This window comes from Lates calcarifer, linkage group LG13 (genome assembly GCF_001640805.2).
Source record: "Lates calcarifer isolate ASB-BC8 linkage group LG13, TLL_Latcal_v3, whole genome shotgun sequence".
Taxonomy (NCBI): Eukaryota; Metazoa; Chordata; class Actinopteri; family Centropomidae; genus Lates; species Lates calcarifer.
Genome location: NC_066845.1, coordinates 6,068,060 through 6,095,302, shown reverse-complemented (window position 1 = coordinate 6,095,302; position 27,243 = coordinate 6,068,060). Strand labels below are relative to the sequence as shown.

The 27,243-nt window shown below is 42.5% G+C and overlaps 1 protein-coding gene across 2 annotated transcripts in view; it reads right to left on the bottom strand.

Moving 5' to 3' along the window:
• Nucleotides 1–26,995, bottom strand: part of efna5b (ephrin-A5b) — a 94,778-nt gene extending 67,783 nt beyond the window's left edge. The window contains exon 1 of one of the 2 annotated variants that reach the window (XM_018675047.2): nt 25,667–26,995. In XM_018675047.2, coding sequence (XP_018530563.1) covers nt 25,667–25,791 — 125 coding nt within the window. In that variant the 5' untranslated portion in view covers nt 25,792–26,995. The remainder of the gene's footprint in view (nt 1–25,666) is intronic. The other variant, XM_018675038.2, reaches the window with a different exon arrangement.
• Between the last annotated feature and the right edge of the window lie 248 nt (nt 26,996–27,243).

Below are 27,243 nucleotides of genomic sequence, written 5' to 3'. Positions count from 1 at the left end.
CCTGCCAAGTAACAAGTTGGTATTTGTCATTTGTGTTTATGTCTTTCCTCCATTTTTCATGAGTATTCTAGTCAAAACAAGAAGTGATGATTTTGTATTTTACATGTCTTCAAATGACACATTCTGGACAAAAACAAAACACGACTGACTGTCTTTCTGTCTTTCCCACACACACACAAGCACAATTAGACTTCTCACTTGACTTTAACACTAAAAACTCCACCAGGGTTCGACCAGAAGCGTCTTCATTATTGTCGCTGCTGATTCAGAGTCTTAACAGTTGAGCTAGCAGATAAATCAGTGTTAATTGTGAGTCTGGCTGCTCCTATAGCCACAGCAGACACAACCAAGCAACAGCTTAGTGGATAAATCACATTTACCACTAAGAGATGCCACACACCAGCCTATCCGAGAGCTGAAAAATGACTTCCAGGTACAAAGGGGAGCTGTGACGGATCTCCTCCCTGGTCTCATATCTGCTCCTACTGTGATCTGGGCCATCCGTGGGTGAGGGATGAGACTCTGAGAGCACAGAAGAAAACACTTTGTCATCTCTGACGATGAGAAGGAGGAACTGTCAGGTATAATCAGCGGGGTGACAGGGGTGGAAGCAGAGACGGGCACAATCTGGGGATGGATGAAAGGAGGCTGGCATCCCTCTTGTTAACACAAATTATTAATCCCGCTCTGTTGGCTGCAGAGTTTAGAGTAAAACAAGAGGGAAAGCAATAATTTATCTGTCACAATAAATCCCTTTAGGAGAATTTTTGAACTAATTGAACAATGTATGTTCTGACACAGTTTCTCCATGCTACTGCAGCAGATATTTGTTCTTGTGACTGTGACCTCTGGATGTTCACCTTAAACAAATACCTAGTTGGGTCTAACTCACAATCAGTTGCATAAAGAACACATTATACAAAACTGTGGACGAAACTCTGCATTCAAAGAATTGACCTCTTGTGTGTTTGACTAACCAGCTTCTTTTCCTTTCAAATGAATGGTGAAGGCTCAACCTAATGGCTGCCTTCACCATTAGGTTGAGCAGGCTGGAAGTAGAAAATCCCAGGAGTATTTTAGGAAATAATAAAGAAATTTGCATTACACCCCATACAATGCATTGGCGTTTTATCAAAGCCACAGGATTTTTAGCACTGCAGTGGAGTCACATGTAAAACAACAGACCATCTTTACTTATTTTATATCACTTTGCCCTATTTGATAGCAAAACAGAACCTGTAAACTGACCTTAAGTGAATTATTCACCCATTTTTCCCATGGGGAATGTGGGTAAATAATTTCCCCTGATAAACAAGCTTTAGCTATAGTGCACACACAGTGAGCTGTGAACAAGGGAGGGGAAATGTATCATTCTAAGCTATCAATTACCTTATTTGATTCTCTGCCTGTAACAGAGATAGTGTGAGTCAGGATGCCCCAGGGCAGACCACAATATGGTTCATAATGGTACAACAACAACAAAAAAAGAATCACCGCCACTGAACAGCTACTGAAAAACTTAATGAAACAAAAACTCACAACACATCACAGGCATCCCTGTATCTTGGTTCATAACAACTATACACATTGTAAATAAATTAAACATATACAAGATGTGCAAAAACCTCATTCAAATGCGTGCACCTTTGCAGGTTTCCATGTTTGTTTTACACACATAGCATTCTTATACATGCTCAATTGTACTTCCTTCCCACTTTAATCCCCTAAGTCTCTTGCTCTTTCTCTCAAGTGTACAAACACACACACGTGCACTCACAAAAACAGAAACCTGGTGTTCTGACCACAATGGAAAGAATTCTTTATCACAGCAGATAAGGAGAGAAAGAAATACATCCATTAGCTTATAAATAGCTGTAATGCTGTGATTGCTGGACCACTCTACTTGTCTACCCTGTAAGAAAAAAACACGCAGACAAACAAGCACAAACATGCATGTGCACACACCTGCTGTCATTCTCATGTGTGTCTGACTTGTCTTGTTGTACCTAGAAATGTGTCTGCATTTGCAGAACAAGATGTGTCGATCCTTTCATTAAAAGAAGAGCTCACGATCCAACTAAATGAATTCACAAAGCAATTCCAGGCTGGATCTTATTTTGCTGTTGCAAAGCACATTTCTTAATTTCTATTGATTGAGGAAGATTGACGAGATGAGCAGAACAGCAGAACATAGTTTTTACCTTTCTTTCAGGCTTAAGGACTTAAAAAAAGAGGATGCCGTGGCCTTGGTGTAATATGTGAAAGGAGAGAGAGAGAAATCTCTTTTTATCTCTTTTCCACTCTCTGACCTCCAGATGGAATCAGGGAGCTGTCATGAAGCACAGTGCCCAAAGAGGGCATAGGCTCCTGGGCTACCTTTTCACCATGAGGACCCTACGACCAGAGTCCCCTCGCGGGAATGAAAGAGGAGAGACAGATGAAAGCGGCAAAGAGGGGATGACTCCCCTGATCCCCTCCTGTCTTCTCCGTCACCCACCCAGAGGAAAATTTAATAAAGTCCACATACCAAGAGCCGCACAAGACAGAGATGAGAATACATGAAAGGAAAAGATGGAGAGATGGAGAGATGGAGAGAGGGAGAGAGAGGACGAGAGGGAGGGGTGGCAGTGATGACTGACCCCTCTCCAACGGTGTCATCTCTGACCTTCAGAATAGCCAGAGAGCATTGAACCCCAGGAGGCAGGATGAAACACAGAGATGCCACACACATGACTGTAAACACACACACACAAGTAAAACACAAACAATGCAGCCACATAAATAAAGCTTGTGTACCGATTCACTTGCAGAAATACACACAGCTGACACAGGCACACTCCCTCACACACAAGTATGTGCACATTTATTTAAGTTCAGCATCAATTCCTATGAAATTGGTCTGCGGATTATATGCCAATTTCAAAAAATAGGATTTGAAAAATATCTCTGTGATTTGGTGGAGAATGAGCCCTATTCATAAAGGTACAAGAAAGCAAGAGTCATGGGATCAGCAGCAGACTGAGACGTGTACACACACACATACACGCGCACACACACAGGGAGAAAGAGAGACTGGTCAGAGTGACTGTGACCTTGAGGGAGGATTTGGTTAGTGTGAGGAGGGAGTGCTGGGTAAAACAAAACGGGCCATGTTGGCATCATGGGCCACTCCAACAGCGACACATACACACGCACACACATGCACAGAGCAAACAGTGTTAGCTGTGGTAACATTAATGTGTCCTCTTTCATAGATGATTACTCCCAGCAGGAGAGGGGGGCATCTCTTTAATGACAGTCTTTCACACCCAAACACTCCCACTAGACAGAAGGGAGGGAGTGGGGGGGGGGGTATTTAAGGAGGAAGTAAAGCAAGAGTTGAGGATAAAGGACACACAGAGAGAGGGACGGCATGAGGAAGTGAGGGAGAAGGATAAAAAGGAGAGGGGGAAGAAAAAGGTGGAGGGCAAATGAAATATGGAAGAACAGGAGAGGCATGGCAGAGATAAACAGTTGCTATGGGGAAGAAAAAAAGATGAGGTGAAAGCAAAAAGCCCTGAGACAAAGTCAGCAAAGATAAAAGAAAATGAGGGTAAGAGGACAAGGGTGAATGTAGGAAAAGTTTAGAAGAAAGCAAAGGAGTAAATAATGTACAAAAGGGTGAAAAGTGCAACAGATGTGTTAAGTTGCAGGGTGTGTGTGTGTGTGTGTGTGTGTGTGTGCGCGTGCAAGAAAGCAGTGTGTTTGTCAAGTGCCAGCCAACAGATGGTGTCTAATCTATGGAGGGCACCCCCCTTAGGGCACAGTGGGAGCTAAGGACCCCAAGTGGTGCTCATCCACTCATCAACCACCAATGGACTGGCTCTCTAAAAAAAGAACAACACACACCAGCTTACACATGATTCATGCCTTCAAACATGTACAACACAGATTTATGTCAATCTGTATGTAAACCCTCACCCAAGAAAGGAGAGTATGATTGTATAGACATGACATTAAAGGGTCTGTTCACCCAAAATACAGAACAAAAATCATGTTTTTCTCATTTTCCTCTATATGTTTTTCGATGTCTCTGAGATTTCTGCCTCTGACTAAATACAACAAAGTGAACTGAATTTCTATCTGGTTCTCACAGCTTTGGAAAATTACACTTAAAAAATTCAACAGCATCATTTTTTTTGTGCAACACATGTCCCTGGTTACTCTAGATAATCCACAGGATACCATGCAAACAGTTTTTTATTGAAACTTCTTTTTACCAAAGAAATAGTGCTTATGAAGGCTGTTGGCGGATTTATGGATTATCCAGGAACACTGCTTTTAGAAAGAGACGCTGTTGCTGAATTTCCTTAAGGTAATTTTTCACTGCTGTGAGCAGCACAACCGAAATTCCATTCACCTCCTTTGTATTGGGGTTGAATTCAGATTTGGGTGAACTGACCCTTTAAGTTTGGGGTTAATTCACTTCCCCACTAAGTTAATTCCGGAGGCGAATTTTCTTCAGAATCAAATCCCTGAAAAACATTTTGTCATGGAACTGCTGTCATATCCAATCTGTCACAAAATTACGTATTTTAGCTGATGCTTTTATCCGTAGCAAATTACACTGAATGAGCAGGTGAGGGTGCAGCATCAAGAGCACTCAACATTAAACACTGGCTGTCAGATCTGTGACTTTCTCTTTATGGCACCATCTCTCTATCTAGAAGGCCATCCTGTCTGCCCTTATGAAATAACACATGGAATGCCATTACAGAACACATTTCGGTTGAACATGAGCATAAAAGTGAATTAACCTAAACCACTGATGCATATACTGACACATATACATTCTCCCCTCTATACGCACACACACACCATAATGTCTACATGGCTTTGCATGTTGTCTGTCTGGCGTAGCGCTCCGCTGCTGATGCTGCTGTCACAGCCATCTGAATCAGCAAGATCAAACATTGACTGACTGACTGACTGGGGAAAGGTACAGCCAAGCAGGAGCCAAGGGTGAAGGTGCACGCTCATGTATGCATGTAAATGTGTGTCTTTGTCTGTGTTTGTACATGTACATGACTGCTCGGGCTGTCTGGGTGTGTGCAGGTATATGTATCAGCGATATGTGTGTGTGCCTGAATGTGAAAATGGATGAAGGAGAAAAAAATGGAAGAAAATGAGAGAAGGAAGAAGGAACCATGTGGGATGAATTAGGCATTTCTGTTTAAAAAATGGAGGTCTTGAAGGCCTGATGAAAACCTTGGTGTGAACAAAGAGGAACTGTTAGTCACACCGGCCCCCCTTAGGTTGCCCCGTCCTGTGACAAGCTGTGAATCAGAGGCCATTTACTCCGTAATACACAGAAATAATAGCGTCTCCAATCAGCAGCTATTCTAATAGACCTAAATTACTCAGCATTACCACCCTGTCAATTTTGAAGTTATTTTTCCCTGAGCTGAATGCCTATTGTATTTTCTGTCGTGAATATCCATAGGAGAAAATGCAACAGCTTCACTGTTCAAATGGTATGTGTATTTAATTGTGTGTACTGTGCATTGACATGGGTGTATCCCTCTAGAAGCATGGCTTGATAAATGTTTGCTTAACTGACAATACTGTATAGCTGATGTTTTAACTACATAATTCATGGTGAAAAAAATATACACAATGCATTTTGTGCGACAAAGTTAAGGTGACTCAGTGAAGGGAAAGGTGAATGAGGTCCTTGACACTTTAGAGGGTCCATTTCTCACAAATATGGGTCATTCTATCTCTCTGCGTCTCATTTTTTCCCCCCTTTACTGCCTTCCACCAGTACCTTTTTAAAATTCAGTCCATATAAGCGGGCACTTTACACTATTAAACCCTCCCTCACCCCGCCCCCACAGCAGCTCCCAGTGTCTGATCTGAAGACACAGGTCATTTGTCATCAGAGAGGGGAGCTCGAGGAAACAGCAAGCCCAGCATGGGAGCTCCACACTGGGCCTGACAGCTCTCAATGCTGCTCTACAGAATTGCTGAATATAGTCAAGTAGTCAAGTAGCAGTCAGAGAGAAAAGAGAGGGAGAGAGACAGGGATGAAGAAGCAGTGTCAGTGTGTTTGCAACTGTGTGTCAGTCCACCTCTTTTCAGTGAAGTGTGTGTGTGTGTTGTGTGTTTGGTTCTACATGTGCTCGCCTGCTCCTGCTTTCTCTCCGGACGAAGCTTGACTGGGGACGAAGAGAAGGTTAAAGCGGAGAGGGCTGCAGATAGAGTCAGCTCTGCATATATAGTATAACCTACACACACACACACACACACACACACGCACACTAAAACGCGCATACACTCACACACGTAATATCCACACAGGGTAAGGGGTTATAATGGCAAGTGTCGCACTCTGTTGTGCGTGTTCACTCTCTCTGACCCCATAAGAGCCGATATGACTCTCATTACTTACACACACACATACATACACACGCACACACACAACACTCCCACATACACGGATTCAGACTCTCATTACAAGCCAACCCAGAGAGGAGGAGGAGGAGGTACACAGGAGAAGAGGGGCACTGTAAATGCATTCTCAATCTCTTAACTTTCTCACCTTTTTGCATTACATTCTCGCTGCGATAAAAGGGAGGTAGCAAGGAAGGAGAGGAGGCACGTAAACTGAATAAAATAATGAAGAAGGTAGGTAGAAAATGGTGAAGTAGAAGAGAGGATGGAGGAAAGACACAGGGACAAAAGACTGCATAATAATCAGAGAAAACAGGTAAAAGGATGAACGAACAAGAGGACGCCAGCTCAAGAATGGCCAACCCCCGCTGTAACACTTTTATAGTGCGTGCACTTGTATTTTATTCCAGTGTACATGCAGATACTGTATTGATTTGGGCTGTGAGGGGGTAGGCGATGGCAGAAGGGTATTAAATAAAAGAAAGGGGGGAAAAGAAAGGATGGGAAAATCAATTCCCACTGCTTTAATGGCAGGTAGCCCTCTGAAAAAGAAAGAGGAGAGAAAAAGAACCAGGGGAAGGAGAGATAGAAGGGAAAGAAATAAAATAGAGGAGTGTTGGTCAGCAAGCCAAGCCGGTTCATTTGAGCCAGGCTGTTCGTGGTATATCTACTTTCTCTGCACCCTTGCCTCAGCCCACACTCCTCGCTCCTTTTGTCGCTGGATGCTCAGATGGATGTCAGCACATTCTGCCTCTTTGTCTGCAGAACCTTCACCTTTCCTTCTGTTGTCAATAACTGTATTGCTACCAGGGGTGGGTGGAGAGGCACAGAGCCACACGTACACATGGACACAGACAGGTGCACGAAATGCACAACACGGTTCACACATGCCCACCCCAGTCGGGTTGGAAGCCAGTAAAATACTGGTTTTCTGTGTCACCAGTAGTAGTGTGTGTCTGTGAGTGTACAGTAGGAGTCGGTCCACAAGCTGTGTGTGTGTGTGTGTGTGTGTGTGTGTGTGTAGAGTTCAAAACATTGCGTGCCAAGAATCACCCAGGGAGATCTTTTTTGTGGGTCCACCACGTGACCCAGCCTACCCCAGCCTACATCGACAGCGTAAGCCAGACATTGACCACTTATCTACCGGCCTCCGTCGCCGCCGCTGCCACCACCCTCCTTCTCCTCCCTCTCCTCCTCCCCCTCACGCCCTCCTTGCTCCACCCTCCACCCTCCACCCAAACCCCATCAACGACACAGGACCAGGCAAGCGTGAGAGAAGGGCTGGCGATAGACACGAAATGTGGCACGAAATGCAGAAACGGAGCCCCTCAGACACACATAGAGTCAAGCACACAGACATCTCAGCCTTCCAGCCAAGCCTACAGTGTGGTTAACTCCTGGCATGCCATGCAGGACCAGAGGCAGCTGTTCTTAAGAGAGACGCCATGGCTGGATGGAAAAAAATCTTCCTAGTGTCAAAGCTAAGCAAGAGGACAGTTTCACTTGCGTCAAGATTTTTCAAAAATAACACAGTATGTATCTTTGAAACTATATCCTTTGTACGCGATATTACAGTAGATATTGTGTAATTTTATTTAATAGACACCTTGGAGTGAAATGAGAATATTTGAGGCTTTATTCTCTGGAACTTTATGAAGCGACAAATCTTCATTTTATATGGTATAATTTAAACGATGCTTTAAAACAAGTTTCAGCCCGCTTTTGAAATACAATTTTTAAAATCAGTTCGTCATGCAATGTTCTCCATCCAGATGGCTAATATAATAACAGGAATATTACATCTTTATGTCTGCGGGTGGGTTTGGATAACCTTTAAATCTGCAGTACGCGGATGATCTCCTGCTACTCCGAAACACGTCCCCCTGACCTTCCAATTAGAGCTCACTACCCAACAGCGGCAACACACTAAATCTTCCCCAGGCTGCAGGTTTGGACGCCGGCATAAAACAGCCTGCTATAAAATCATTACTAGGCTGTAAAACTTTGGAAAAATTCACTTTCACGCAATTAAAAGACCAGCAGAGACACAGAGAAAACAAAGCCAGAAGGAAAGGAATTATTCTGTGTCCAGATATGTGCAAGTAAAACATTTGCGCAAGAGACACAATAACATACAATTCCACTGGGAGATCATGAGGTACCAAAGTAATGTTTTCTCTCTGTGATTTCAAGGACATGAGCAGAAAAAAAGAAATTACAACTGAGATATAAACAACTCATATTCTAACAATAGCAGTGTTTATACATTAATCCATATGATAAGCTGTGACAAGCAAATAACACAGCATCAATCATAAATCAATCGCCTTTTCTCAAATTCTCATACATCACAATATACACTGAGAGCAAATAAACATATGGCTAATCTGAGCTTTGCTGTCACATTTAATTAATTGGCTATTTACATTTAAAAAAAAACTGCACATAAATAACACATGTTCAGACAAATGTATCAAAAAGACGGTAGCTCATCCTCCTTCAGCCATGTGGGTATTTGAGCTAAATGCCATCCGTGGGCATTAGCACTGGCATTTCCTGGTGAGACTTGTTCTTGATAATACACTAATTAGGTCTATGAAAATTGAGGGTTTGTCACACTATAGACAGGGGAGAAATACATTTCAATTGCTTTGCTGCTGCTGGACAAAAACACATAAAGGCAAGAAGAGTAATTGCACAGTTACATGTAAATATGTAAAAGTAAACCATTAAGTGGAGCAATTAACAGGAGAGTAGGATGATAACACATCTAACTGCTGTACAGTCTAATTAGTGACACCATAATAAGCCATTATATCATATTAATGACATTACATTAGAGGCGATGGGGGTTGAGGGCCTGGGTGGGGGGGTGAGGAGGAGGGCTTGTTTCAGACAAAGCGTGTAAAAGGTCACTGTGAAGTGATTTATCGGATGCAGTCTCATCAGATTGGAGTCCGAGATCGTCGACTCAAATTAAAAGTGAAACTGTAGTGCTTTGTAAGCGGAGTCTGCATGCAGATCTGAGACAGTCCCAGTCCACTGTGGGAGGAGGATTCCCTCAATTAACTTCACAGTGAGACAGAAAGGGGTCTAATCCATACCTGCTAGTGCCGATAGCTTTCCAGCACTGGCACGCTGAGCCAAGCTGTAAATAAATAAGCATATGAGCTCAACTAGGCATACTGGCCTATTCACATATCCCACTGCTGGATGACCAAGAATGTATTTCACAGGGGGGCTGCCGCTATTGTTTCCATGCACCAGAGCAGCAGCATTGTTTACTTAATATTGAAGAGTTGATTATTGATGCTTTCTTTAATTAAAATTCTTTTCTCATTAGGGATATCAAAAATGAATTATTCTTGTATTAAAAAAAAGAGTAATTGCAATAAAAAAAATCATTCTGCTCCTTGCAATTTCTCTTTTAATAAAATAAAGGTGGGTCTCTTAAGAATTTAAACACTACCAAAGATAAAAACATCCATTGTGGGGGACTATTACGAAAACAGCTCAATGCAGCATTTAGCCTGTAGGAAGAAAACAATAAAACAAATCAATGGTAAGCTTGTAAATGCTGCAATTTTAGTTTGAAAAGGAGTGTCTAAATTGGAAATAACCGGGTAAGTTCGAGATTAACAGGCCCTCTATCACTTATCGATCCACATTTATTACTTTTAAATGTGGGTAATTGGGGAGAGTTTGGTGCAATCTCTGTCTGCATCTTTATAGAATGGCTCCAGTAGGTGTATGGGCCTTAAGTGCACTCGTAAATTGGTTTTATGAGTTTCTGAGACATATCGCTGCTAATGTTTCCACTGGACGGCTTTATGGCCACATTGTAGTGACTCCGGTGAAAGATACTTTCTAATATATTGTAAAAGAAATGTTGACAAAAAATATAGCCTAGATGTAGAGCTTTCATTTAAATGATAACAGTATGTTTGGCACTGCAACTGAAGATATATTGGTCCTTTTAGAAAATTGAAGGAGCTACAGAGAAATACCTCTTTAAATTTAAAGTGAAAATTCATACGCAACTGTTAACTCATTTATTTGTGACTAGGCGTGGTAAGTGTATTTGCGTACATGTAAAAACTGCAGTAATTGAGCAAATTTACTTTTCTTCTCATTAGAGGTTAAAGTACTAAATGAAATGCTAAATTAGAAAAAAAATCAAGAAATGATCATGAAAAGAACAGCATTTAACACTCCTGTGATACTGTTAGTGTGTGTGCATGTGTGTCTGTGTGAGTGAGCAGTAGTACACACAAACTGTATTGTTCTCCAGATGTTCTCTTTCACAGCTCAGTAAAAGACTACCGGCATTCAGCCGTCTTTCTATTTTTCATCATCCCCGTTCCTCCTACTCACACCATCCGATCCCTCCATCAAAGCGGGCCACTTTGCCAAACATGATCCCTGCCTGTTGTGTATTGGTTTGGTTTCGAGAAGCGGATTAAACAGTTCCCACCAACTCTCTGATGTGGACCTTATCTCAGGTTTCTCTTGACACTGGCAGTGCTGTGGTGTTATTAGAAGCTAAAGGGCTTTGTTATGAAACACAAAAGGCAGAGCTAGGCAGCAGTTAGTGAGGCTTTGTTAAGGGTCAGAGAGGTGTTAAATAGACTACACCTGGGGCTGAGTGTTAACACCTTCACCTGAGACATTCTGACTTCCATGGAAGGGTGTTCCATTCAACTGAGGAAACTCACAAAGAAGACTGGGTGGGGGTTGTGAGAAAGAAAAATAAATAAATAAAATAAAATAAAATAAAATTCTGACAGAAATAGACCACACAGAAAATATCTAGAGGATAATGTGTTAAAAAATAAATTCATAAAATAAAAAAATATGGATCAACCTTCATTTTTAAAAAACATTTTCAAGAGGTCAATTCACTTAATTTATCCATAGATGGCATCTCTTTGCTATTGGAATAGAGCCAATCACTGGGGGTTGCTGTTTATTGATCATCGTTTTGCATGGTTGTAATGTAATGTCTTCCCGAGCGAGCAGGTAGTGAAAAAAACTCCCTGGATTATGTCCAAATGAAAACCACACCCTTGAGATCTACTGTGAGACTGTTCACGCGACTGGACAGTTGTTATTTCTCCTCTCCAATAATATAAAGGGAAAAAAAGAAACTTTTCCCATTCCGTAATCAAATTCAATTCGATCTCAAAAAATGTATTTGCCCACAGTTGAGCCCCAGAGTAACTTTGAGGGGGAAACAGACCACATTCTGGGCCGGCTCAGCGTCAGGCCTTGTTACTCTGGATCCCCATCTCCTCTCCCTCCCACCTCCTTTCATCCCTCTCTTATCCCCCTCTTATCCCCCTCTCCTCTCCTCTCCTCTCCAACCCCCCCTCAGACTAGTCTGGCTGGCCTACACACGCGATCCTCACGCTAGCTGGTCCTAAGCCCCGTAAAGGCTAACACAAGCTCAGTGTAAAAACTCCTATAGGGGCCCACCTCCATCCCGCTATCCCCCTCACTACCCTGCCAATCCCCCTCTTCCCTTCTTGTGCTGCCTGACTAAACTTTCGCTTCGCATTACTTCTGCTATTCTAACTTTTCCACTTCTGAGCACTATCAATTATGCACTAGAATAACAGTGGGGCCAGGCTTGGCAGCAGGACATAAAGGCCGATTATGAGTGTGAATAATTCAGCCATCTTCGTGCCATGTTCCTCTTAACAGTGATACAGGCAGGGAGGCTCTGCCGCTAATGTACGATGGGAGACACAATCTGACCTGGCCTTAATGTAAGGACAGCTCTCTACATCCCAGAGAAAGGAGTGGATGGAGGGCTGAAGATGTCATAAAAAGTGTGGCTGTGCTGCATTATTAAAGCAGCTGTGAATCTGATGTCACTCACAGATTGACAAGACTGCCGCTGTCACAGACTTGTCAGCTGACACCTGTCAGTCTGCTAACAAGAATACTATGTGAATCCAAAGCCAATCCTCAAGCAAATTCATGATTATAATAGGTTTTTCATTTATTTAAGTTACTGATGGGAAATACCAAAAAGTTAGAAAAATAAACACAAACTCCAATAGAGGAAGTGTGTGCAATCAAACTATCCATCATGAATGTTTTTTTGGTTAAGGTCATACAAACCAAACAGGCAAACAACCTTCCATCACCTTTATGCTCAGACCATGTCTACCATGATTCCATTTTTGATGAATTGCGTGCAAAGGTTGGCAAATGCTACTCTTCCTCGAGATCACAAACAGTAATGAATATTTCATCACTCCACCCAAAGCCAAGCACACCCTCTAAGCCAATGCGAGAAATACGATGCATCTCTTTTCCCACAGGCTAATAATCTACTTCAACTCTGTACCTCATAAAAAATAATACCACTCAAATGTGTGCAAATTGTCAGGCTTTTCCATAAAACGGTATAATGAACAGAGGGCAAGTTTGCATTTTCTATCACTGTGCTCAAACTGTGGAAACTTTCAAATCCATTAAGTTTGGCTGGGGAAAAATATGGCAATAATGAATATCTATTTCAAGAAAAAATAAACCTTAAGTTATTAAGTAATTATTCACTGTAAAAAGAAATACATGGAACGGACAAAAAAATTGTAAAATATAAAAAGGTTTTGGATTGCATTTTGCACACTATATAAACATATTTTATCTAGCAAAAAACAGTCATGAAACAGTATTAACACAATTTTGAGAATTTCTCAAAACACAATTACAGCATATACTCTTAGAAGAGCAGCTGCTACTTCTTGTTAACAAAGATTTCTGATTTTCCGTGGTGAAATATTACATTTTTAAAAAAGTAAACTAGTGAAATAAATTCTCTTTTTTTTTAAAAAATCTTAAATGTCTTTACCATTTAACTTTTAAAATTGAATATTCAATGCCAGAATTCTAACAGGGACCACAAATTATAAAACACAAAATTTTGCACAAAGTGCTGGTGCTACTTAAAAAAATGTCAATAGCATATTAACCACAAAACAGCAGGGGCAAACACTATTTAATGTCTGGAAGAAAGAAAAAGAAAAAAAAAAAAAAGCTCTGTCACTCCCTCTTATTTGTGCTTCCGTTTGCCATGCACACACTAATCCTGGCTGGAATGTCTCCGGTCGTGGAGTCCTGTGGCCCTAAGGAACAGAACAGCAGGTGAAACTGAACTCTCTGAGGAGTTGTCCCGCCTCACAGCTACTCCAGTAGTTCTAACTGTGTAGTTCAACCAGACCTTCTGTTGAGTAAGAACCCAAATGTGCGGAAAAACTATTCTTTTATATTTGCGCTTTTATATTTGCCATGAATGTGTTTTCCATTGGACAAAAAAAGGGAAACTATTTTTAAAAAATCAAATCAATGAACTTCTCAGGTGTAAATAGAAACTGGTTTTCTTTCATCTCTGTTTTCTTTCTTCCCATGCACTGATTTTGACTATGGGTAGACTATTATAGATTTTTTAATTTGCCTAAAAAGATTATCCTTACTGAGTAGCTTTAATCACAGTTACCTAATTAATACAATTTTTAAATATCTTAGATTCTGAACATTTCAAAGCAAAAACTGATTGAGACATGGTTGCCATACCTAAGTCTTTGTGTCTGGCTAGTGCCACACACACAAACACATGCACACACTGTAGGTCTGTCTCTCTGTCGTCGAGTTGTGAGCTTAAGTAGAGATGGGAAGGGGGTTAGGGTGGTGCGTGTTTTTAAAAAAGATTAAAAGAAAAGAAAAAACAGACAGAAAAACAAGGAGCAAAGAGAGTATAGGTGTCAGTCAGTCAAGTACTGTAGCCACAAGACTGAGCCTAATGCTGACAGTGGGCATGCTGGGTCACCTCAGCAGGGACCCCTAGAGCCACAAACAAGGACAGTACAGTTAAAGATCGGTAATCCCAGAGACAGGAGAGAGGAGAGGAGGGAGGACAGGAAACAGAAAAAGAGCACAACATGACACGAAGAGGAAAAGAGCGGGAGGAAACCGACTGCCCTATATTCCAGGGAAACTTGGCGGGATAAGGAACAGGGGGCATGAGCTGGGGGGAAATGGAAGGGGTGGTTAAGACAAAGGAGGGAGTTATCAAGTAAAAGATCTGATGGTGGTCAAATTCACAGATGCAGTAGCTTCTCAGCCCCTTAACTGTCACAGAACCAGACCAAAATCACCAAACCATTTCATCATCGCCTCACCACTGAAGAGGTAAAGTGATGATTGTGTCTTCAATAAATCTAGTTTACTGATGTTTTGGTTTTCAAAGCTCAGCAGTGAGATTAAGCACATTAAAGACTTTTGTATGCATGACAATGTTGGCGAAAAACACACACTCCTGAGGATGTAGCCATAGGCAGCGCTCATCACCTCTGTTTATCCGGAGGGCTTAGGCCACTTTGGGGACTCCCCTTAAGTCTCACTTATCTCATTAGACCCTTAAAACTGATTAATATGAATGCCAGCAGAGGCCAGCTCAAGGCATTCTTAAGAAAGGAGGGAAGGAGGAAAAAAGAAGAGAAGGATGGGGGGGGATTTTAGAGGAAGGGGGTTTTTGTGTCTCTGGACAATGAGCTGATGGCTTTTTAAGCCTCTCAGTGGCTCTGGGTTAATACCCAGGGCTGCAGTCATGGGATAGGCCGCGGTTCAAAGGCTGCTGCACTCCAAGGCTCACTGCTCGCTGATTTAGAGGAAGAAAATAAACAACCAGAATAAATACCACATCTCCTGCAACTTGAACCTCACCAAAGAAATAATGAACTGCCCGTCCAAACGAGAGCGGTGTATGTGTGCGTGGATGTGTGCGTGTGTGTGTTTGTCAGCCTATGTTCTTTGGGGTGTCATATTTGGTTATGTGGGATAATGTTCGGAGTAAGCCAGACCAGTCAAAGCTGCGCTCAGATGAGAGGAAAGGGTGAAGATGGGATTTATCACACATTCTGGGGATCAATCGTTTTTCCCTTCAGGGGAAAAACCACACTCAGTACAGTTTCACACAGGAATACTAACCACAACACATAAACAAAGACTGACATGTGCGCGCGCACACACACACACACATGCGCATGCGTACACACATACACAATGTAACTTCACAAAATGGGAAACCTATCAAGCAGCTCTCAGAGGAGCAGGCTCAGAGAATTGGGTCAAGAATAGTGCTGTGCTCTGCTATAGTAAAGGGTGTGTGTTTCTGCTGCTTCATTAAAGCAGGGCTCCAAGCAGAGGTCGGCTCAGGATAACCGCACGCACACACGCGCACACACACACAGACACACACACACACACACACACTTAGAAATGCACACAAATAACCATGCAGATGTGTAAATGCGTGAGTTTCCAACAGGCACATGGACATGTCTGCACGTAGGGACACTAACACGGATACACACAAACACAAAACACTCGCTCTGAACATCAAACCCAGATCCAACCGAAGACATCAGATTCAGTTCTGTGTTCTACATTTTAAAACATGATTTATTATCTGCTTGATTCCAGATTCTTCTTAGAGCTCAGATCAGACAAGCATCTGTTGCCTAATAAAGGGCTTGTAGCCAGGAGACTAGATCTGAAAAAGAGCTTTTCATTGCTAAAGTAGTAGTCGTTGAAGTTCAGTTTAGCTGATTTTAAATGTGGACATGAGATGCTTTTAATATACAGTATGATAGATTTCAAAAAATCATTTAAATTTTCCATTTCATTTTTGGTCAAAATCCCACTTGGCCTTATTAGACCCCGAGCCCTAAAAGTGATGCAGCTAGAGACATGCTGACAAAGACAAATATGAAGAGATTTGTTTCAAAATGAGATATCCACCATTTGAATTACAATCATGCATAATTATCTACATTATTCATCACAGTGAAAGGAAACACATCATTTTATGACCTTCACTCGCAAAGTAGATCTACTTCTGGGGACAAAAACAGCTCATTCTTCTTGTACCAATTTGTCTCCACGGCAGATATATAGCATTTTGGAATGAAACCCTCCATTAAACCGCTACATTACACACACCCCGGCATTCCAACTGAGATACATGCATTTCAGTGGAAAATTCACTTTCAAGGGCACCGTGTGCAATATGTCACAGCAGTTAAGAATGAGATGCAACTTAGCACCACAGCACCAGCTCCCAAGTAAACACAGCCCTGTGTGTGGGAGTCGTCAGTGTCAGAGGAAACAAAGCAGGGGTCTAAACCTGAGCAGGCTTAATCCTGTCTCTGTAGAAAATAGCCCCAGTGTCACTAAACCCGGGCCGCAAAGACAACACCTCCTCGGGGTGAGAACCCAGAATGTGTATCCCTGGAGAACCACCACCAACCAACCAACCAACCACAAGGCGAGGCAGCATTGGGGGGGGGGGGTTGATGATGATGATCTGGATGTGGAGATGAGGGAGGATGGATAAGGCTAGTTGGAAATGAGGGAAACTGCCACCTCTTCTTTTCCACACACCGTGTCACCCCTGGCTACTACTACATGCCTCTCCCTTCGTGTCTGGCGCTCGTATTATACTCCTCCTTCTCCTCCCTTTTTCTGTCTGAAAGCCTCACTACAACTTCAGCTGTGCTCCCCCCCACCATTCACACCATTCTCCCTCACTCCTCTCCTTTGCCCTCCCTTTTTTTTCCCTCTCCCTCCGTTTAAAGCGCATGCATTACTTTCAGCCCCGACTATGTGGAGTGGACAGAGAGAACAGAACAATGGCCGCCTTTCAGTCTCATGGCTCGGTATTGGGTGGGAGGTGGGGGGGAGGCACTGGTTGCTAGTATTTTTCTCTACTGTCAATTCAAACAGGCTAATGCAGCTACTTTATTATTGGCACGTCTCGCCACAACGGTAGACTGAACAAAGTGAAAGCTACATTGTTTGATTGTTTGTTTATTTATATTTATGGCAGTGGAAAACCCATTGCGGCAGTGGGAATTTTACAAAGAGGTGTTCATACTGAAAACAAGGCCAGGGAATCAATTAGTCCTTTCACCCGAATTCACCTCACCTTTCCATAACTGTGCCAACGTAAACAAAGAAACGCCAAACGAAAACACAAGAGGCCAAGCAAGCCATCCCAGGATATTCACCACATACAGGTGAGAGGGTGATAACACCATCTCTAGCTAAAAGCAAGCATTTTCTGACTTCTAAAATGTCTATTTGGGGATATAAATATTTGGATATAAAACTAGTAGATTTTCTCAATCCCAAAGGGAAAGCAGACCACACAATTGTACAGTCCCAGTGTGTTTCTCAGTCTGTCTGTGAAGACAGATTACCTCATGAGTCATTTACAACGGGCTACAACCCGTCAATTAGGTCTTTATTCACAAGCTGGAGATGTGTTCTCTTCTGGGATCTATTCTCCACACTGCTGTCCAGCTAGAAAAACATCCAGTCTCTCCCCCGCAGCAGCCCCCCAAAGTTAAATAAGGAAAACGGCAGTGTAAGGTCCGAAGCCAGCCTACCATGAAAGGAATTATCTGTGGAAAATGTGTCTGGCAAAAAAGTGAACAGTCTCAATCGTTCCCGTCACATTTTCCAGCTGAATTGTGAACAGTGACAGAAAAGGGAGAGAAAAAAATTGAAACCCATCAGACGTTTCAGCCTTTACATGCTGTAGTGTAAGTTCCTGTAAATACAATATGACTTTGACAGTAAATGAATTTAACGATGTCAAATCAACCAAAGCAGAGAGCTGGTTTAAATCAAGCAAATGTAGCTTTCTGTCCAACTGTACACTGGAAATGCCATGGGCTGAGAGCAGAGGGCACGAGAGGCTATCAGACCTCTCTCAGTAGCGCCCCTTTCTGGTCAGGGGAGATAGATCAACGAAGCGTTACTACAGTAACAGCTGCTTCTAAGCCTCCATCTTACAGAGGAGAGCAGACGAGCTGAAGACGGATATGGTAGCGCCATTTTCAGCCACAAACGAGGACCTATAATACACGATAGCAAGATTCCTGAACTGGCGTTTTGACCCTTATTGGACCTGAGAGCAGTCCTGTATTCCTGTTAATCACTCCTTTTCTGGGTCTTTCAATGAAACATGGGCTTTCCTGTGATGAGAGTTGAATTAACCCTGACAGCAAAATCGTTTTTTCTCTCTGTCTCTGTCTGCTATGCTCATATGAGCTACAAATCTACTCGGGTGTTCACAGTAAAAATACAGCTTTGGACTTTGGTTCCCGCAGCTGCTCTGGGGTGGCACAAAGTAACTTCAGGAAAAATAAAGAAACAATTGGGGGAAAAAAAACTTTCCCCACAACTTTGAAATTTTGAGTGAATCTGAGACTGTGAGAGCAGGCATAGAGAAAAAAATTGCCCCAGAATAAACACATGCATCTAGTAGAAAGGCAAACAACTAGCAAGTAAGGAAAAAATATATTTTTATCGTTCTCATGGCAGAATATGAGTCTTGCATCAAGCTATGCACATGTGGGTGTTGCATAAGCTGGTTAATACTTTATTGTTTCCAAGTAGAGCTATACGGAGCGATCCCCTGAAAGCCACGGGTCGAATGAGGGCTAAAAGACAGATCGCTCAGCTGATAGCAGCGTTTCAGCACTCCATCTGACCTTGGAGTGATTACTCTGAAAACAAAAACCTCAACATTAAAAATCTGGTTCCTCAGGCAAGGGAGCGAAATGTGGGCAACTGGAACGAAGCTGCCATTGTCCATTTCTGTCAGTATAATAGGAGATCCTGTCCACTCTTTGGTAGATAGCCTAACATTTAAAATGATGGTGGTATTTTTAAGGTCCTTAGTACCAATTTAACACAGTTAACCTTGGTCAGGCTAGGCAATATTTATCTAATCATGAGCAAACACAGGTTCTCTGATATTGTGTTCAGGTAAATAAATCACTTAAATGAAGGTCAAAAAACAGCATCAATTATTCAAAAAGGAGTTCAGTGCAGCTATTTACAAAAAAACCTAATAACATAACCTAATCTAATAAGAAAAAAATATTACTTTTAAATAAATGAGTACAAAAGTAAGAAAAAAAAATATTCATATATATATATATACACACACACACACGTAGTTGTAGACTGCCTTTACTTCACTAGAATTAGCATATCCAAGACTACAGCCTGCCCACCAGGCACCCCCAACGACAGGGCTGCTTCTGTCCGCCGCATAGCACCTCCACAAGGGTCACGGCCAAGAGTCCTCCCCCTCTCCCTCTGCACGCTGAAGAACAGCTGCTCTGCCAAGCACATTGACTAAGCATTGACTACTGCCTGCTGGGCTCATTTTCTAGTTAATAGAAAAAAATCTAATTTAAATGGAAAGTGCATTTACAGGTCTGGTGAGAAAACACAGAGTGCCATTTAAACCTAATAAAAGTATTACATCGCACAACACCATCATTACAGTTTGCTGGTTTTCCGTCAGGTCGCGTGTTTATTTTTCTATATCCTCTCCCTCGCTGCCTTTGTGTGTGTGTGTGAGTGTGTGTGTCCCCTTACACTCGCTGTCCCTGCGGCTAGGACGGTGCTTGTGCCTGCCAGTGCCACAGGCATAAAAGAATGACAGAGCAAAGGGGTCATTAACAAGAACTAATCAGCCTGCAGACAGAGATGGAGAGAGGGAGCCATAGCCAGAGCAGGGGAGAGTGAAACACAGTTTCAAGCAAGTTAGTATAAAAATGATAAGGAGGACAGGAGGGACTAGCATGGGGTCAAAAACTACCCACTTTAGCAATCAAAGGTAAAATCAAATTGACTTTAAAAATTACAGGTTATCAGAATTTTGATTATAATTAAAAGTTAATATTGTAATATACAATTTTCACATCTGTTAGAGCCAGATGGGTGTATGGACTAACTTTCCACTTCCATGCGTACATGCCTTTATTAGCGTTCAGCCACCATTTACACACACACACAAATACAGGCACAGACTGACAAGACTTTTATTCATGTTCCACTGGTCTGTGACAGGTAATGAGAGGTCCAAAGGAGAAATATGTAATTATTCGGGTATCTATGAGTCTGAGGGAGAGGAAACAAGCCTTATATGACCTCATGGCTCAGTTGGTACTTTGCATGCCCATGCACACACACACACACACACATACACACACACACACATGCACACTCAAAGACAAAAACATGCACAGACAAAGACATGACTGCAACAAAAGAAAGTTGTCTTTGATACCAGTGACACAACCACTCATCTAGTTACAGGCCTCCACTTACAGCACATTGGAGGAATGAAAATGTGAAAACGACGCACAAGGAAGCACATTAGAAAAAAAACGCTTCCCGTTTGTTGCACTACAAATTATGCAGCAAAACACATATCACCTTGAGCAATTTGCATGACCACAACCGCATCAAACTGTTTATGTTAATAACACCCTCCACTTCAAGGAGAGTTGTAGTTACTAGTTTGTCATTCACGGGCCAACTTTCTGCTTCGTTATTCCTCGCTGTATGTGCATGACCTCTCCCTGAGCTCCTCTCAGTGTTCGCGTGACCTCTGCGTGTCTTTTTCCACCATCAGCCGTGGAGGGACTCCTGAAATATCTAATTGTATTCATTCATTTTCTGAGCCCCGGCAAAGGAGAGACACACCAGAGAGAGGGAGGGAGAGAGGGAGAGGCAGAGCACTGGGAGGCGACACGGGAGAATGGCGAGGGGGGATATGGGGAAGAGGAAAGGGCAGGCGGGGGGGAGGGCCGTCTCTTCGGCATTACAGCTGAGACATCATTAGAGTAACTGTCTGTCCCCTCATTAGAATAAATACTCACAAGCAAAGACAGTCAGCGAGGAGGCAGAGGGCGGAATCCACAGAGAGAAATGTCCCTGTATTTTAAGTTATTTCAAGTTGATGGAACTCAGGACAAATGAAAGTTCAAAATTTCTCCTCTGCTTCTCTAAACTGGCCCTAAAAATAACTTTTTGATGGACAAAACACTCAACATGTAAATTAGGGTAGTGTGACAAAAGCTCTAAAATCTGAACCACAAGCAGAAAACTAAAAGCGAAAGAGTGGATGTGTTAAAGAGAGAGCGAGCGAGAAAGAAAGAGCAATATAGGTAAACAAACGAGAAGATAAGAGTGTTATTCAGAATAATAAAGAAATTCGCAAGCTTCTGGTCTCAAGCTGGAGTTGTGAAACACAACAGTGGAATGAAGCCAACAAAACAGCAAGGAAATCCCCTTCAGCCCCTACCCAAGTCCCCAACAACACAAACACCCAGCAGAAACAACCGTGGCACCACTAACGCAAATTACGATACTGTAAACCGATAAAATTCCACACTAATCTACCAATTGCTTGTAATTCTGACCGCTGGAAAACCAAATAGAAGAAATTCTAACGAGCAAAAACATTTTTGCCAACGAAAAGTTCAATTACGGACACAAACAGCCCTTATCTGAGATTCCCCTGTTCGATATATCTGACTGTCCAAGCTGTAAAAGTTCCCACACCAGTTTGTTTTGTCTACCAGTTACTCAAACAACAGCAGAATTGACATCCTGAGTTTCTAGCCATGTCATTTATTTTAGTCTACATCTACTTCACACTTTCACCACATACACTGACACAAAGTAATATTTATTTTATTTTGTTAACTTTTAAAATCCTTATTTTTTGTTTTAAACTTCAAATTATTTGTAGTTAGACCCCTCACAAAAAGTGAAATAGATGTGACAAAGTTAGGAGTTTAAGTAGCCAGAATTTTCATGTACAAGCTTTCATTTCTGTGTGCATTTCAGGTGATTAAATAAGCAGGCAGAGCATGACATATTGCAGTCACTGATGTGAAATATCCAACTTGGGTACAATGAACTGAAAGCAAAACACATTTTGTGACAAAACCCAACTCAAACCACAGTTTCAGTGTGATGGATTATCTAGCTTGGGCAATTTTCAAGTCTGTGGAAGCTGCGATTTCATACTGTGCAAAAATGAATGGCAGCAAATGGCTTCCTCTGGAGGTAGTAAAACAAGATTGACTGTGTGCACACACCAACGAGAAAGAATGCAAAATGCAAGAATGAGAAACTAGAAGAAAAAACACTGAAATTATCCTTTAAGTTGCTTGTTCATATTAATTATGACAAATTACATTATTAATTTGAATTTATTGCTTTCATAACGTGACATGGGACTTGTAAATGTGACTTGTTTGTGTTCATGGGGCGCAGCCGTACTTTCGGTGAGACTGGGAAGCCTCAGAACAAAGGCAGACGCAAGGCAAGTTACGTGACAGTGCCACACCAGCTTTCTACAGTAATGCATGAAGAAAGGGACTCAATATTTATCAACTGAGTCATCAATAAGACAAGTTTGCTATCTCTCCCTCTCTCCGTCTCCTCTCTGCTGTTATGTTACCTTTCTGGCTTCCTGCCTCAGCCCCACAGGGGTGAGAGTCAAGCAAACTCTATTTAGAGTAAGTAGAACGGAGTGACTGGTGTTAGCAGCATTACAGCCTCTCTGAAAACCTGTTTCCTTTCCTCAGGCAAGTCAGAGCCTCAGAAACAGATGAGGCTCAGGAAGCTATCTATTTCTGAGATTTTACTGGGGACACAGAGAGCGTAAAAGGCACAGCATGCATGCAGACTAGTGGATCACAAAGTTCTCGATTTCTCCCTGTCTCTCTCTCTCTTTCTCTCAGCGTTCGGGTGACAGATCTGAGATTAACAGTGGATTTACTTTAAATTTCCCTTTTTCTAAATACACTTTTTTTTTCCTTCACTGAAACTGAGAAAACTTGTCAGCACATCTGGAAGATATCAAGTTAACTGAGCAGCCAGTCAAGTCAAAACTTTTTTTTGTCGGGAAAAAAAAGTACAGTCTAATTAAAGTAGGTCTATCACCAGCAGAAATCAAGATTTAACTCAAAATTGTGTTTGCCTCCATTGAAGAAAGCCATCCATAAATAAACAGCCAGAGTAAGTCGGGAGTAGACACCAAGACCGCAACAGTCATGGTCTATGGTATATCAGGCCGAGAATCTACGCACCCTGCTAGACTGGCCCTGACTTCAGGAGAGCGCTCACAGTCAGCCCTCCGTTTGTACCCCTGACCACTAATTGCTTCAAGCAATAAATCATGTTTTCCCAAACTTCAAACTGAATATAAATAGTTGTGCAACAAATTCAGCGTGTGCTATTAATGGCTTTGCGCGCACTTGGAGGGTAAGCTGAGGATTTTATTCAACAAATACTAAGTGCCGTTGGCAGTTGAGTGAAAGATCTCTGTAAACTCCACCGGCAGTGTTTAGACTTAATAAGCCCGAGACAAGGCTGTACAGTCTAACTCCATGAGGGACTTTTAGTAGGAAATGTTGTCTCGACAAACATGTACACTGAGTACTGAGGTTGTCTCAAGGCTGGATTGTCGCAAGGAGGATTGAGGCACATCTGCGAAACTTTTTATTCTAACTTTGCTGAAGTCTCCTAGTGTGGCCCATCTGCGTCGACAGCACATAAAATCTTCACTTCACTACTAACAGAGTTTTGCTGAGTCTTATTATGTTGAACACACTTGTCTTTTTATTAAAATGAAAAGTGAAAAGACTACACTTTTAATTCCTACAATCTTTCAGTATTTAAAATAACTTTTTGAAAAATATAAATATATATGCTTGTGTGTATATTTGAGACATTAGGTCAGGACAATGTGGCTCTAGACTTGTGAACGAGTAACTATTTATCCTCACTGATGCAAAAAAAATGGGAAAAACAATGTGTAAAATTTCATTTAGGGAAACTTTGTTCATTTTAGCATTAAGAAGCTGCACACTGTTACACATAGTGAAAGTTTTCAAAAGTTTTTAAAGGGTAAGTCACTGGTTTTCACAGCTGCAGAGCCACTATTACACTTACTGAAATGAACCCTTTCAGGGTTTCATACCACTACACTTGGATTTATGTTCCAGAATTTATTTGCATTCTTTAAGTTTCATTTTATCAAATAAATCTATTATTTGATGAAATTTCATTTTCTCTTTTTTTTTTTTTATTTACAGTAGTGTGCTTCAAAAAACACAAGTATCCATATATACCACAGTACATTATGATTCTGTTCAGTTTTTTTAATAGGCTGTTTTGGCTTGAAGATTTCTGAATTTAATTAAATTGAGAATTACAATTTGCTCAACTTCTCAAGGAAACGTTTCCTTACATAAAAAAAATCAGCCAGTGATTATGTTAAGGATTAAATGTTAACTTAAAAAAGCTCTTAAGAGCCATAAACACCCACAAATTCTAACGTAAAATCACCAGAATGTTCCACTTGGCCTTCAGCCTACTGAGTTTGTCATTTTATGTCATTCTCCTGCCTCTGTAATATTCATGAAACACTCCTTTAGGTACTTTTAGAAGTGCTGAGCCCGCTGAATGCCCTGTAAATTACATTATGGTAACTGTACTGAATCTCGTGAAGGACCTGTTTAATATTGACTGATAAGATTGTGCTCTTAATGGCTACATTTAGTATCGCTAGTGATGAAGTCACACAATATATATCCTTAACACAGAAACACATACAAAAGCTTTTCCGTCTCACTACACAGGTCCAGACGTTTAGCCCGTATTCCTACAAGCTAAGTTTTTTCAAATCAAGGCACCGAGCCTGTGCGCAAGTGAGGAAATGAACGGCCACATTTAGTAGGTAAATGGACTTTATGGATTTGTGCTGATGTGGACCTGTTTGGTGTTTGGAGACTGGTTAGATACTGGTGTTAATGGGTCCAGTGGGGTTGTGTAAATACCCAGCCCAGAGTCCGCCGGACAGGGAAACAACACAAGATAGTGCTCCAGGTTTTTATAGCCTTTTACAGTTCTGTCTCCCTGTACCTATGGCTGAGTAATTCACAATGAAACTGTGAATTCCCTTATCTGAGCAATATTGACAGCGAGTAAAGCGATGCAACAGCAGACGATCAATGTTATGTCCAGGCCTTATTACGCGCGGTTTTCATCTATAGTTTCCTCCTGGGGGGGGGTGGACGCGCTGTTTATGAGCAGCCACGTATTTAAAAATAAAAAATAAAGACACTGTTTCCTTTTTACACTCCTGTTCCTGTCCTCGACCATAGCCTGTACCTACAGCTACTGGCATTATGCCCTCACTGCGGAGAATAAACACTGATGTGGTCCAGCAAACCTACGAAACCCCGCGGTTCATGCAGATGCGAGGAGACGGAACATAGCCGACTCTCCGCGGTAAACCTGCCCCGGCGTGCGTGCGTGTGTGCTTGTGAGGGCCACTTACTTGGTGTTGGTCCGGTTCCAGAAGACAGCGTAGCGGTCGGCCACCACTTTGGAACTGGGCTCCTGGCTAAAAACACACATCAACAGCACCAGGCAGACAAAGAGGACCATTTCCACTTGCAGCATCACTACAGCAAAAACTTCGGCACGTATTCCTCTTCGGTGTGTGTGTGAGAGTGTGTGTGTATAGGAACGGGGGGGAGGGGGGATAGGAGGGGGTCAGTCAAGTCGAGTTGTACGAGCGCTTCAAGCCGGGACAGGTGACGAAGTCTCATTCACATGTAGCCGCGCGTTTCTGGCGCAGTTTGCCACACGGATACAAATGCGCACAACACACGGAAAACACCAAAAAGAGACGGCAAAACTGTGACCGTTCAAAGAGGAAAAGGGGGTGAGGGGGGGAGACTTGAGCTGACACTTGTTCAGGCTGAACAGAAATGTAAAGTTACAAAAACCAACGCGTCACTGCGTTTCTCTCTCTCTGATGCAGGGCGAGGGTCCAGATGAATCACGGGCTTTATTTCATGCGGGATGTCAGCTGTGACAAATCCGTGGTGAGGCTGACAAAATATCTCTCTCCCTCTAATGCACAAGCAGTGAGATCAGCACATACAAATGCGCAGCACAACAGGCAGCGTCTTCTGTGGTGGCGATAATGTTCCCCCTTCTGCAGGGAGCTACTGGATGTAGCCTGTGTCAGGGCGAATGACAACTGCTGAACACTTCTTCTTACTCCAATACCCAAAGCGCAGGAGGGGGAGATTTGTCAGTCCGAGATGTGATGGAGAAAAGAGAGAGAGAGAGGCTCAATGTGTCCAATGACGCCGTGTGGCGCACGTCAGATGTCCATGTTCTCCAGGCAACTTTTTAAAGCCATAGAGTCAGTCAGCCAGCCACTGGCATTTGAATGACAGTGTTAGACTCGGGTCTTTTCGACTCCAGCGTGGAAATAAAAGAGACTGGTATCCTCTCTCAGCGATTTACCAGAGGTGTCACGGTCGAGGTGGGGAGGAGTCCTTCTCGGTGTCGGAGGCGGCGTTGTGTTTTCTCATGCGCTTCTCGCCGTGGAGACAGCTTGTTTATGTCCACATCCCAAAGTGTCCTCCTCATATATAAGCCATCGCGCGACGTGCAGGAATGAAAAAAATCTTGCCTTCTCCCATGTGCGTCTGCGTCTTCCTCTTTCTCTCTCTCTCTCTCTCTTTTTTCGTGTTTGGATTTAAAACGCCGGGGACACGCAGGGAAGGTGAGGGGCAAAAAACGCCAAGGCGAGCTCCAGACGCCGACTGAAAGAGTGGGTTTGGTTACGGAGGAGCGGGGGATAGTCCCATTGGTTTGAGATTATTTGAATGGGCGTCGCTCGAACAAAGCTAAGCCCCTCCCCTCTCCATCCAACCCCCCACCCCCCGGTGCCTAAAACCGAGCTAATTCAATTACCGAGAGGTAGAGCTGGAAGGGTACGGGGGTGGGGTGAGGAGAGGTGCACAGGACAGGGACCGCTTTTAGATACTCTACCGTCAGATCAGTCCGATAAGTGCGCACGGTGCTATTTAATTACATGCAAACGGACGCAGCGGA